General features: G+C 39.6%; 1 protein-coding gene across 5 annotated transcripts in view; it reads left to right on the top strand.

The window, feature by feature from the left end:
* EPB41 (erythrocyte membrane protein band 4.1) overlaps positions 1 to 14,221 on the top strand; it is a 196,699-nt gene that overhangs the window by 123,606 nt on the left and 58,872 nt on the right. For all 5 annotated transcript variants that reach the window (XM_043992709.1, XM_043992711.1, XM_043992710.1 and 2 more), the window contains exons 9-11: positions 880 to 1,032; positions 3,907 to 4,004; positions 5,716 to 5,888. In XM_043992709.1, the coding sequence (XP_043848644.1) occupies positions 880 to 1,032; positions 3,907 to 4,004; positions 5,716 to 5,888 (424 nt within the window). The remainder of the gene's footprint in view (positions 1 to 879; positions 1,033 to 3,906; positions 4,005 to 5,715; positions 5,889 to 14,221) is intronic.

The following is a 14,221-nucleotide window of genomic DNA, read 5'->3' as shown; positions in this document are numbered from 1 at the left end:
TTCATCTGTAAAATTGGGATAGTAATAGCACCTTCCTCCCAAAGTTGCTGTGAGGATCATCTAAGAAAATATTTGTAAAGTGCTTCGCAAACTTTAAAGCCCTATGAAATGCTGGCTGCTGTGACCTATTATTAGGATGTTTTATGCCAGACCCTCTGCCAGATGCTGGGGATAGAAAGACAAAAAGAAAGTATTCTCTATCCACAAGGAGCTTCCCTTCCATTGGGAAGCTAACCTGTGCACATACAAACACATACAGAATAAATGCACGGATATGCCATCAGTCTGTGAACAAAGACTTATGGGTCAGCTGTGTGCCAGACACTCATTAGGAACTGGGGTTTCAAAGAAAAAACAAAATGGCCCCTGCCCCCCCAAGTTGCTCTTTCTCTTGGGTGAGATAGCACACACATATATAAGGATATTTGAAAATGTGTAAAGCAAATATAAGATAATGGGGGGAGGAGGGAGGCACCAACAGTCAGGAGGTGACTGGGAAAGAAAGACCTCATGGAGGAGACACCTGCTGAGCTGAGTCTTGACAAAAACCAGGCATTCTTAGAGGCGGTGCGGAAGAGGGAGTGTGTTCTAGGCAAGGAGCACGGTGTGTGTGTGTTGGGGGGGGGGGATGGTAGTATGTGTGATAAGACAGCAGGAAGGCCAATATAAGTATGTGGTGAAGCTGGCAAAGTGAGAAGAATCCTGGTTGCAACTGGCTTTAAATGAAAAAGGAGTTTATATGTGGTCCTCAAGGTGAGAGGGATCCGCTGGAGGTTATTTAGAAATGGGGTGACTTGGTCAAAGTGGCATTGTAGGAAAATCACTTTCGTGTAATGTGTTGGTGCAAGATTGAGTTGTTAATGCTTGCTATTCTTTCAGGACTTGGAGGGAGTGGACATCATACTGGGAGTGTGTTCCAGTGGCCTTCTTGTTTACAAAGACAAGCTGAGAATTAACCGCTTTCCTTGGCCCAAAGTGCTGAAGATTTCCTATAAGCGTAGCAGCTTTTTTATCAAGATTCGACCTGGAGAGGTATGGGATCCTTGGCCTTTCCCTCACACCACTCATAGGCTTGGCATAGGTGATGCTTCCTCATTCCAGTTTCACCACAGCCTTCTCTGAAGGTGAAATTCACCACCCCCACCCCATTAGTCATTCAGGAGCTGACTATTCATTTCATGATCCAATAGCCTCTTTGGTGCTCCTCTTCCTCCTCCTTGCTGCTGGCCTTTAGGTTATCTCACTGGGAGATGGAAGGGACTTTAGTGATCCTCTGGTCCAAGCTATTTATGAAGAAAACAAGGCCTAGAGAAGGGAAGCAAAAGAGATAGTAAGTGGCAGAGGCAGGATTTGAACTCAGAGCTTCTGACTCTGAAAATACTGCCCATTCTCTGGAAAATTGTCTACCACCAGTAAAAGAGCCCAGACAAGTCAAATCAACAGTTATTAAGGGTTTACTGTGTAGCATATACTGTTCTCAGAAATACAGGTTGGTCAGTTTTGTTTCCTGCTTATGCTGGTTAAAAGATTGTGGCAGAGCAATCTGACATTGATGCTAAGCATGAACTGTGTTTGGATTATTCCAGAATTTCAGTTATTTAATCATTCTGCTATCCGTTTCCATGCATACTTAAGAGCCTTCACCTAGTAACTCCAACTTATATTCCTGTTGAACTCTTAAAAGAATCACTCGGTTTTGAAGCCACGATGTTTCTGGCTTTGATACAGCTGTGGATGAAGCCATATCAGGAATGACCTAGTCATTTTGTGGGCATTTTTCAATTTATAGTGTAAATTAATAGTATAAATGGTTGATTCTTTTGTGTATGGCACCACCTGCTGGTAAAAATTGGTCTAACATTTAAGCATTTTTGCATTTGTTGAGGAGTAGTCAAACATTTAAAAATATTTTTAAAGCTTCTAACAGTTTTTTTTAAAAGCACTTCTGGGCACTGAGAAAGATAAATAGGAAAAAGACAAAGCATAGAATCATATATGTTAAAAGCTGTAAGGGGGGCAGCTAGGTGGTGCAGTGGATAAAACACCAGCTCTGGATTCAGGAGGACCTAAGTTCAAATTTGGCCTCAAACACTTAACACTTACTTAGCTGTGTGACCCTGGACAAGTCACTCAACCCCAATTTCCTCACCCCTCCACCCCAAAAAAAACCAACCAACACAAAAAAAACCCCACACAAAGCAAAACAAAACAAAAACAAAAATCAACAACTACTAAGGGATAGCTAAGTAGCGCAGTGGATAAAGCATCAGCTCTGGAGTCAGGAGGACCTGAATTCAAATCCAGCCTCAGACACTTAACACTTACTAGCTGTGTGACCCTGGGCAAGTCACTTAACCCCAGTTGCCTCAAACACAAAAAAAAGCCGTAAGGGCACTTGGAGAATCTAATCCAACCCCCTATGTTACAGATGAGAAAACTAAGACGCCTGAAAGACCTTTACTTGTCCATTGTGAGTGACTAAACCAGGATTAAAACCTAGGTCTTCCAATTCCAAGCCCAGTGCTTTTTTCCATTCTAACACATTATGTCTTCATTAAAGCATTTATTCATCACTTAATTGGACTTGCCTCTGTGCCTAGGTTATTGTTAAATTGGTAAAAATAAATATGCAGATGTTGTGTAAGCAGTTCAAATGCTGAAAAACATGATAGACATAATTAAGCATTTAATTTAGTAAATCAGACATTTGAGAGCCATAGCTTTCTGAAAAGGTAACTAAGTTCTATAATTAAAATGACAGATAATCATAAGATTTTCTTTATATAAAACAGATTAGAGAAGGAAAAAGCGGCAGGCAGCCAGGCTAGACAGCTTTTTTCATTCATCTAGCCGCGCTTTGGGTACTGTTGGTGAAAGTCGAATGAAAAACATCTATAGCCACCTCTTTAATACGCGTGCTGATGGAAACAAAGGGATATATACACATGCATAGATACACTTTATACATATAAATAAAAGAACCTGTTTTATGTCATTATTCTGAATTTCCTAACCAAATACCATCGCTGGAATTGCTAATGAGTAATTACAGTGACTGATTCTGAGAATCCCCTACTGTTCCATGCTGATCCTTGAATGAAGTCTGGTGACTTTAAAACAAAGCAGAGAGAAAAGATAAATGCAGAGGTTAGATAATCCCCATACTTGCTCATAATCACTCCCATACCGATCGAGAATGGACTAGAATTGATCTATTTAACAGTCCATCTTCCTACCTACCTAGAAGAACTAGCTTAAATAAAATGTATAATTGAAGCTCCCCCCACATTGGATGAAAAATAAAGTATGCTGTTTGACTTTGTGGTTGTGGAAGGAAATATCCTATCTTAGCGGGGAAAAGCTTTCCCTTCAATAAATTTCTTAACTTCTAGTAAGCTTAAAATTTTCACTTGGTGTCCTATGTCCCCAAATTAATAACATTCTTTTTAATAATGCCATATTGGTCTGAATCTAGCCCACACTTTCCTCCCTAAAATTCCATCCTGAGATTTAATGGAACATCTAATAACACATTTTCTCCTTCAAAGGGTTCTCATTTGAAGGAGACATAGGTAGAAGTTGTAAAGAGGCAGATTTTGGCTAAAAAAGCTGTCCAGAAGTGAAGTGTGCTGTCTTTGGAGGCAGTGAGTTCTCCCTCCCTGGGAGTTTTCAAGTGAAGGCCTCCGAGTTGCTTGGTGGACAGACTACAAAGGGAATTGTTGTTAGGTATGGGTTGGACAAGGTCCTTCCAGCTCAGTTGGCGTGGCCAGTGACATCGCCTGTGTACTGAGATGGTCCATGTCTGGAGCCAGTAGAGACTTTCAGGAGCTCATATTTCTGTGGATAAAGAATTATTCTTGTGAGGGCATTCAGGATTTGATATTGTTTGTTTGTTTGTTTAAATAGCACGAGCAATATGAAAGTACCATTGGATTCAAACTTCCCAGTTATCGAGCAGCTAAGAAATTGTGGAAGGTGTGTGTGGAGCATCATACGTTTTTCAGGTATATTTCTCACTTAAGTGTTTCTCAAGGATAAATGTTCTTTTAAACTCTTCGATGATAATAATTAAATATTGGCACTGTGCTTCTTCCTACAGTTGGGTGGTGGTCTGTCCAGCTTGGATATGGTCATCTTCAGTAATCCAAAATGAGCCACATTCTCCTGTTTGAGCATTGAACAGACTCAGGCAGACATGCCCCGATATTTTCATGATCCATGGGTGGTTGGAAGGAGAGAGCTCCCTTTCTGTCCTGGGAGCTCAGTAGCATTTTCTGTAGTCCTGAGGCAGGACCAGAAAACACTGGGAAAGGGGATATGTTTGGTGTACTTCAGCCACGTGGCTTTCTACTCCCTTACTGCTTTCTCTCTGCTCTGCAGGTAGCTTTTGAAGTATCCACTGTGGAAAGGTAGTGATTGCTGCATAGTGGGAGTGAAACTTCACTGGTCCAGAAGCCCAGCTGTTTTAGAGAGTCAGAAAAGTTTATTTTCCTTCCATTTTCATGAGGTCATGTTTTCGTGCTTTTTTGCACTCAGAGAATCCACCTCTCCGTCAAGGGGATGGGGGGGGAGGGGTGGCAGGCAAGCCCACTTGGCTCCTCTTATGTGAGTAACATAATCACTACTATTAATAGTGAGCATTTTTATGGTGCTTTAAAGTTTGCAAAGCACATCATAATATGATCTCATTTGTTTGATCTCCATAGAAACAGTGGATAGGGATAAAATACAGGGGAAAATGTTTTCAATTTCCATTACAGAATAAGTTATGAAAGCAAATATTGGTCCCATTCTAGAACTGATATTAGCTATTGACATTACCAATTTCTTTCCCTTATTTTTCATCTTTTTTGCTTTAATCTAACCAAGAAAAATTTAGGGTTTCAGAGAAGAAAGGGAAGAAAACAATTGAAAAGAATGCACTTGACTACTTTAATGTATTGTAATGTGAAATTTGGCTATGGTTGATTGATTGTTTTATAGAAGGAGATTTAAATAAGCCTGTTGTATTAATGGAAGTACATATGTAATAATTTAGTCATTCATTTCTAATTATGGAAAGGAGGGAAATAGGTGCTGAATTAAATTATTTTTCCCCCAAAGGAATTATTTGATTTAAACCCTAGTCAGATTAGGTAGCCCAATGGAAAAACCCCAGATATTATCAATTTATTTCCATATAGTGCTTTGTGGTTTTACAAAGTGTTTTCTCTAATAGAAGTATTGTTGTCCCAACTTATTAGAGGCTTAGAGAGGTGAAACGACTGGCCCATGATCACACAGGTGGTAAATGACAGAAGCAGGGCTCATTCCAGGTCTTGGATTCTAAGTCCAGTGTTCTTTCTACTATATCATGCCACCCTTTGAAATCTTATCTTTTTTTGTCTCATTAACACTTAAGAATCACATAGAAAGGTGTGTGTGTCTCTGTGTGTAAATGGTACAAAATCTGATTAAATTTGAACTGATAGATTGAGCTCAGGGGGCGTTTAACATGATTATTCTTGGCTCTCCTATATTACAGACCCCTAATAAAGCATGGTTGAGAACTGACAATATGAGTCATACGATTACTTTGATAACTTTTTTCAAGTTGTTATGAGAAATGCTGTGAAGCATTTTTTCTCTTGACATATCCTGCCCTGTACAGTAGTACAACTGGATTTTGAAATCAGAAAACTAAGTGCAGTGTATGCATGTGTTTATCTTTTCCAGACTAACGTCCACTGAAACCATTCCCAAGAGCAGGTTCCTAGCTCTAGGATCCAAATTTCGTTATAGTGGCCGGACCCAGGCTCAGACCAGACAAGCCAGTGCTCTTATTGACAGGCCTGCACCACACTTTGAGCGTACAGCAAGCAAACGGGCCTCTCGAAGCCTCGATGGAGGTTGGTATTCACTGTTCTTGCTCTCTTTATTTCTTCATTATCCTGAATAATTAAGGGGAAGTAAAAGGATTACAGCTGGCTACAAATCAGCTTTGTTCATGACATCATAGATTTTTAGTCCTGGAAGAGATCTTAGAGATTCAGATTGACAGAGCTGGAAGAATGCTTGTAGATCTTTTAGTGAAGCCCTCTCACTTTACAGATCGAGAGCTATGGCCAGTTACTGAGTGGCAGAACTGAGACTAGAATCCAGATCTTCCCCTTTCCCCTCTACCTCGGCTATCCTGTCTGATCTTTGCTGCTCTGGCCTCCCCCCCCCCCCCAGTTCCTTTCTTATATTCTGAAAGCAACAACAGGAGCAAGAGAGACCAATTAAAGGACCTGCCCATGGATACTGTACCAAAGAATACTATAAAAAGGGGTCAGCAGATGTCTGCTTTCTAGGTGTGTTGTATTTTAAAATACCAAATAATTTTGGCATAGCCCATTTGTGATAGCCAGAGGAAGTGGCCATTGCACCCACCTCCAGCCATCTTTTCAACAAGACCCTCTCCAGAAGGATCTAGGTAGGACTTGGAGGCAGTGCCTTAGAAATGCACCACCCATTTAGTCAGCAGATATGTGTTAAGCACCTGTTAGATGGCAGGCACATACAAAGAATGCCACAGTTCCTACTTGGGATTAGAAGACGTGAAACAGAACAAGCAGCCCCTGTAAATAAGATACCAGATTGAGAAACTTCTCCTAGAGGTTCGTCTGCCCCTTTTCTGGTTCTACCACTTGTGAATGAGTCACCCATGGGTGGAAGACAGGTTTACCCAAGGCAGAGAGGATTGTTGTCCCGCCTCTTAGTGACATACCTCTTTCCGTTGGAGCTTCCCCTCATTTTGAATCTGAAGGGATTGCTATCATTGACTGTTTTTTTCTGGTAGGCATCCTGAGCCGAGGGAACAGTCATTGCAAAGACAGAGACAGGAGAAAGAACGTGTGTGTGAAGAACAGTAAGTAGGCCAGTGCAGGGCAGTGAGATGTAGAAAGCTTTGAGAAGGCCAGGATACAGAGGTAGTGGTCTAATGGTCTAGCAAAAACAAATAACTAATATTAACAATATGTAATTAGCTCGTTACATCAGTGTAAAGCAAGAGCACTGGTAGCTCCAAGTGCAGAAAGATAATTTGGTAGGATTTGGTATATATTCCTCAGTTTTCTACATGTTGGCAAATCCCCTTATTTGATTCCGAGTTTGTTCCTGTCAGTTGTTAGGTGCATATCTCTCTGTCAGTGCTGTGGAGTGAGGCATTGCAGTGGCCTGCCTAAAGGCCACTGCCCTCACCTCATTCTAAGTCTGAGCTTATGCTACATATGAGAGTATACCTGTATGGAAGTAGTAAGCTGCATGTGACTTCTCTTTCTGCTTATGAAAATAGCTTGGGGCTCAAGTTATCATCTGCACTGCCATCTTCAACAAGGTAGATTTCCATGAAGTGGCATTTTCAGACATTCTCTCCATTCAGTTTTTCAAATAGTTAGAAATGAGTTATAGAATAGTTTAATATTTTGAAACTTGAAATCAGTCATCTTCATAGGCTCCATGAAGAAAAGGTGCTTGTCTCAAAATTATTGTTGTTGTTACAATAACATTTTAGTAACAAATTTATTACTGATAGCAGCTCACTTTTATACAATGCCCTTCAAAACACTTTGCTTACAACGCCCCCTATAGAGCAGCAGGTGGTATAAGTTTGCCCATTTTATAGATGAGGAAACAGCTGAGATGGTGAAATGACTTGACCCAGGTCAATATGATAAGTAACTGGAGAGACAGAGACAGATCTACTGCTGCTTCTTACCAGGTCAAGTGCTCTTTCCACTTCACAACCTTCCTTTCTAAGCTTAGAGCAGCCATCTCATATAGTTATTTGTTTTTGTTTTTGGTTTTTTTGCGGGGCAATGGGGGTTAAGTGACTTGCCCAGGGTCACACAGCTAGTAAGTGTCAAGTGTCTGAGGCTGGATTTGAACTCAGGTCCTCCTGACTCCAGGGCCTGTGCTCTATCCACTGCGCCACCTAGCTGCCCCCCCCCCCCATCTCATATAGTTATAAGAATGAGTGCAGTTTCCCCGGAAGAGAAAAATTTCAAAAAATTGAATTCAGAAGGATGCGGTGATGTTTGAAATTCCAGACTCCAAACTGATGGACCATTATAAAAGTCAGGCATACAGCTCTTTTGCTCCTCTTTTATTCCCCCAAGATTTCTTTAATGTACCTGATCTTGGCTATTCCAAAATGTTTCTTCAAGTTTTGACTTCTCCTTAGTTATTTATTGTATGGAAAGCATTGGATTTGGGAAGTATTTTATGTTCCTAGCTGTTCTTAGATTGTATTATGAAGTTCTATAGCTGTTGTCTGCAGACATAATTTACTGTTTCTGGGAGGGAGAAGTTCCTTAAATTTTCTAGGGGTTTTTTCTCTATGTTTTTAACTTTCTATATTTCTCTCCAGTTAGGATATCCATATAGAACCAGTTTTTCAGATCTTTAAACTTCTTTTTACTTTCTTCCCTTAAGTTAAAACTTTTATTTCTTTTTGTATTTCTCCTCTTGAAAATTCATTGGAAAAAAATCTTATTTTGCTGTTTTATGCCTACTAGAGAATCTGTTCTGGGGATAGTTAACCTTTCTTTCATGAAAAGTTTTTTTAAAATGGCTTTATCTTCAGATACTAGAGCCATTGAGCTAGAAAGGGGCCTTAGAAAGCCTGTAGCCTAGCAACTTCATTTTCCCGATAAGGGAATTGAGGGCCAGAGAAATGAAGTGACTTGCTCTGTCATCAGTTAGTAGGAAGCCAGAACTAGAACCTAAAATTCAGGCCAGTGTTTTTACTCCTTTACCACACTGCCATCTTCTTCACTTCTTTGTAAACAAATTGTGTGGCACATAAATTGGATAAATGTGTCTTTCATACTTCCCTTATAAAAAAAAACCTATTGTTTTTTTCTGTGTTGTGGCCAAAGTCTTGGTATGCCTGAAAGGAAACATGGGTATACGGCTGGTTTTGTGTCTCATTAATGAGTTTCCTTCCCCAACTACCTTAGAAAAGAGACTTTCCTCCCCTTTCTCCACTGAGCTCTGTTTACTGTGATATTTAAATTCTATATTGTGTGATCGCCTTAAATTAGAAGCTTTAGCACCAGTCTTTGGGCATTAAACATTTATTAAAGCATACAGGTATTAACATGGAGTTCAGAAAGTTAAGAAAAGTCCTATCTCGCATAGAGTTCCAGCCTGGTTGGGTTCTTCCTCAAGTCCTCCTTCAGGAGCTTGCTTTAATCAGGAACTCTCCAATAAGCTGATTGTGGAAGCTTTTTATAGGTCTGGAACAGAGGCGGTCCTTTACACACTGCTTCAAGCTGATTGGTTGACGTCATCCAAATCCATTGGCTTTGAAGGTGTTCTCAAGTTGAGTTCACAGTCTAGCTTCTGAGAACAATACCTTCTTAAGGGATAGCCAGGTGTGATTACAATCCAATTAACTCGAAGTAGGCTAATCAGTAGTCTCGATCACTCTCACTTGATTCAATCAGTCTAGATTAATCTCCTGGTGGGTCTTTGAGTATCTGTGAAATCCCATTATTTCATCATGTTACTTAGACTGACTCATTAGAGTACATTGGACACATTACATTAATCTATAGTCCTTCAGACACATGAGACTTTAGGGTTGCTTTTTAAAGAACTTCGATTTAATAAGACAACAGACCTTCTTTCCTTAGTGGCTTCTTGAATTTATCTGCTTCAATAACTGGGTAGGTGACACTCATTCGACAATTCAGAACCTACTTTCTTGAATAGAGTTTTAAGTCATAAGGCTAGCTGCTACTAACAATATAATGTCATGTGATTTTAAGGTACTTTATGTTTTTTATGGTGTTTACACCTATATTGTTTCATTTAATTCCAACAAGCCTGTAGAAAAACAATACTTCCTTTTACAGATGGGGAAATTAAATTGCAGAGATATTAAGTGTTATGCCAACTAGTTAACTCAGAACCCAGGGATACCCACCAGAGTTCCTGACTTGTTGGTCATTTTGATGTTTTTGAGTTGTCCTGTGCATGGATGACATATACATTTGTGAAGCTGTCCATGCTTTCTAGATGTTACCTTCTTCACGTTTTTTTCCACCTCCAGTTGGTAATATTTCCTTCTTCAGACCTTACATATCACTTTATGCCTCTTATGTTAATACTATGTTATGGATTATTTGTATAAGTCTTCTATTTTCTCTTCTAGAGTATCAGATTCATAAGGGTAGGGATTTTTGTTTTCCCTCACCCCCAGCATTCAGAATAATAATTTGCATTTTAATTTAATTGGATGGAATTGTTGAAATGCTGAACTAAATTCTTAGTAGTACAAACCATGAACAGTATATCATACCATCTCTTTATTACCACCAGTACATTTCTTCCTTTAAACCTACAAATTGGAAAAACTGGGCTTGTAGACATATCTTAGAAGTTAAAACTTCCCTCCTTGTATACATGGAAATTTTGGGAAATCTTACATTTGTTGAAAACTAAAACTCAAAATTTTTTAAGGATTTCTACAAGGTTGTTCCTTTGTGTAGATTATTTCTAGCCTTCAGGATTCTTGATAAGAAAAAGAGAGGTGATATTTCTGGTCAAATCATTTTATCTCAAAAATGCTTTTGAAGTGATATGAAGATAATATAAGAGGATTATGAAAAACTAGGCACAACTACCATGGTTTCTCAGTACATGAAAGATGAAAGTATAAGTAGATGAAAGAATTTGCATAAAAATATTTTGGCAGATGAACAGTAGATGAGATGAGATTCAACAGGATTAAGTATAAAGACCTATACTTATGTAGTTCATTTTTTTTACCCCACATATAGGCTGGGAGAGGAGTTTATTTGAGAAAAGACCTGGAGCTTCTAGTGGTCTACAAGTTCAACATGAGTTAATAGTGCAATATATAGCCAAAGACAAAAAAAGTCACTTGTGATTGTAAACTTAATTGAAAAGCATAATGTATAGAATGAAAGAAGTGATACAGCTACTATACTCTGTCCTACTCAGACCCCAATTGTATTGTTATGCTTATTTTGGGAACCATTTTTTTGGTTAGGCCAGTGTCAAATTGGAGGACATCTAGAGGAAACTGGCCAGTTTGGAAAAGGATCTCAAAACTTTGTATCATGAGAACTGGTTGAAAGAATTGGTGATGTATAGCCTGGTGAAGACTCAAGGGAAGTATATGATTGTCAAAAATAGGCTTATTCAGGGCAGGTAGGTGGTGCAGTGGATAAAGCACCAGCCCTGGATTCAGGAGTACCTGAGTTCAAATCCGGCCTCAGACACTTGACACTTATTAGCTGTGTGACCCTGGGCAAGTCACTTAACCCCCATTGCCCCGCAAAAACCAAAACAAAACAAAAAGAATAGGCTTATTCTTGTAACAGACTTATTACAACAGAGGATAGGATGAAGACCAACAGGGAGAAGATTACAGGAAGCAAATGTACACAAACTTCCAGAAAAGGAAGAGGCTGCCTGAAGGGGCAACAGTTTTCCTGTTACTGGAGATGTTCAAATGGAGACTGAGGGACCATTTGTCTAAGGTATTATAGTGGATAATCATATTCCAGGTGGGGAATGGTGATGGATTGGATTAGCCACAAAATTCCTTCCAGCTCTTTAATTCCAGAGTCTTTCATGAATTTTTTTCTCTCTAGCCTTTGTGTCTACTTGTCTTTATTAAACACCCATTATCATAACACTCTCTTTTTCTGCATAGAACTCTGAGTGCTAGGGTAGTAATACTGAAGATGTAAAAAACTTGGCTCTGAGATATTAGTCCTGGATTAAAACCAAATACAATGTGTTAAAATAACACATGGTGAAAGCATGGACCATGTTACTCTGATGCCAGACAGAGCTGAATTAAAACCTTGGGAGGGGGTGTGGATACACATGTACGATGATGCTTTTAACACAACTGTGAAGCAAAATATTTTGTCACACTCCTCTGTGTTGACAGATTTGGGTCTGCCATCTGCTTTTCTACCACATTGTCTGGCTCAGAGCAGCAGTGACAGTCACCCGAGAGTAACAGGGACTTAGAAGAATTCGGCAGTCTCTCATTGAGTGGCACGATAGCAATCATTTATCGGATGATTTCTTTGATGAGTGAGGGCAATAACAAAAGTATCTCTTTCTCCTGTATACGTTATGTAAGTAACAGCTTGTGTTTACATAATACTTTGCAGCTATTGAGACTGATATATCCCTTATTTCACCTGATGCTCCCAACAATCCTCCACATACTTACATGAGTGAGGAAGCTGAGCCTTAGAGAGGTTAAGTGGCTTGCAAGGGTCAGGCAGGAAGTAGTAGAGGGAACTCAAACTTCAGGACCCTCTCACTCAGTCTATTGCTATTTCTATTATACCACTGAGTATTTTTATGAAAACCTTCTCCTTATCTCTTCTAAATAGTAATAGCTGGCATTTAGGGAGTGCTTTAAGGTTTATAATGTGCATTACATACATTATCTCATTCTTCTTTACAATCCCATGAAGTAGGTAGGGACTTCAGGTATTATCCCCATTTTACAGATGAAGAAACTGAGGCTTAAATAATTTGCCCAAGGACACCAATAAAGATAGGGCTCTCCCGCACAGGCCTTCTAATTTCTAAATCCATTGCTTTTTCCACTATATCACTGAGGAACTTTATTGATTTCTCCTCTTTGTTTATTTTAACTTAGCAAATTAGCCCGAAAAGGTACGTTAGAAGTTATCTAGTTTAGAGGGGCAGCTGGGTGGCACAGTGGATAAAGCACTTGCCCTGGATTCAGGAGGACCTGAGTTCAAATCTGGTCTCAGACACCTGACATTTACTAGCTGTGTGACCCTGGGCAAGTCACTTAACCCTCATTGCCCTGCAAAAAAAAAAAAAAAAGAAGTTATCTAGTTTAGCTATTATCTGAAGCACAAATATCCTCTGAGATTCTATAAATTCTTCAACTGGTTTCATCATTTTACTGAATCTGCTCTCTCCAAAGTTACCAGTGCTTTCTTTTCCTTTTTTTTTTTTTTTTTTTGGTGGGGCAATAAGGGTTAAGTGACTTGCCCAGGGTCACAGAGCTGGTAAGTGTCAAGTGTCTGACCAGTGCTTTCTTAATTGCCAGATTTAATGGCTTTTTCTCAGTCCTCATCCTTCTTGACCATTCTACATCCTTGTACATTGTTGTTCACTATCTTCTTGAGACTCTCTTCCCTTTAAGTTTTTGTGATATTGGTTTCTCCTGGTTCTCCTCTTACCTCTCCAACCTCTGCGTTATCCTTTTCTGTATCTTCATCTAGATCACACCTGCTAACCCTAGGTGTTCCCCCCAAACTTTGTACTGGACCCTCTTCTCTTCCATTTGTACTATTTACTTGGTGATCACATCAGCTCCCATTGATTTAGTTAAAATCTCTGTAAAGATGATTGTCAGATCTGTTTATCCAGTCCTAACTTCTCTCCTGACCTTCCATTTCCTTTCTCCAGGTGCCTATTGGACCTGTTGAACTGGATGTACTTTAGATATCTTGCACTCCACACACACACACACACACACACACACACACACACACACACACACACACACCATAGTGCCTTATTTATCTTCAGCATAAGAAAATGAAGCACTATACTCCATATAAGTGAACTTTCCAAATAAATGAAATAATTCTTAAAGCCGTAAATTTTATTTTACTTTATTTGGAAGCATCATAGATTCCTAGGAAATCTCAGTCCAAAACTGAACTCTCATTATCTTTCCTCCCGACCCCTCTTTTCTTCCAAACTTTCCTATCTGTCAAGGGCACCATAATTTTCCCAATGGCCCACACTCATAACCTGTTTCCTCTTCCACTCCTCACTCTCACCTGTCCCTCATATTTAATCAATTTTCAAATCCTTTGTACATCTTTGTGATGTCTCTCCTTTACGCCTTCTCCTCTATCTGACCCTAGCATCACACTAGTGAAGACATTCTTCGCTAAGACCCTCTTCACCTAGGCCTGGAATATTGCAATGCCTTTTGCTTAGCCTCCCTACCCCAAATTCTTCCACTCTAGTCCTTTCTTCACTCAGCTGTCCAAATGGTCTTCCTTAAGCACTGGTCTGACCTTGTTGTCTTTCTACTCAGTAAAATCCACTGGCTTTCTGTTTCCTCCAAGATAAAATGTAAAGTCCTTTTGGGCTTTTAAAGTTCTTCAGAATCTGACCCCTTCTTCCCTTTACTGTCTTCTTAAACTTT

Source organism: Dromiciops gliroides, chromosome 3, assembly GCF_019393635.1.
Source record: "Dromiciops gliroides isolate mDroGli1 chromosome 3, mDroGli1.pri, whole genome shotgun sequence".
NCBI lineage: Eukaryota > Metazoa > Chordata > Mammalia > Microbiotheria > Microbiotheriidae > Dromiciops > Dromiciops gliroides.
This window is presented reverse-complemented; position numbering and strand designations above follow the sequence as displayed.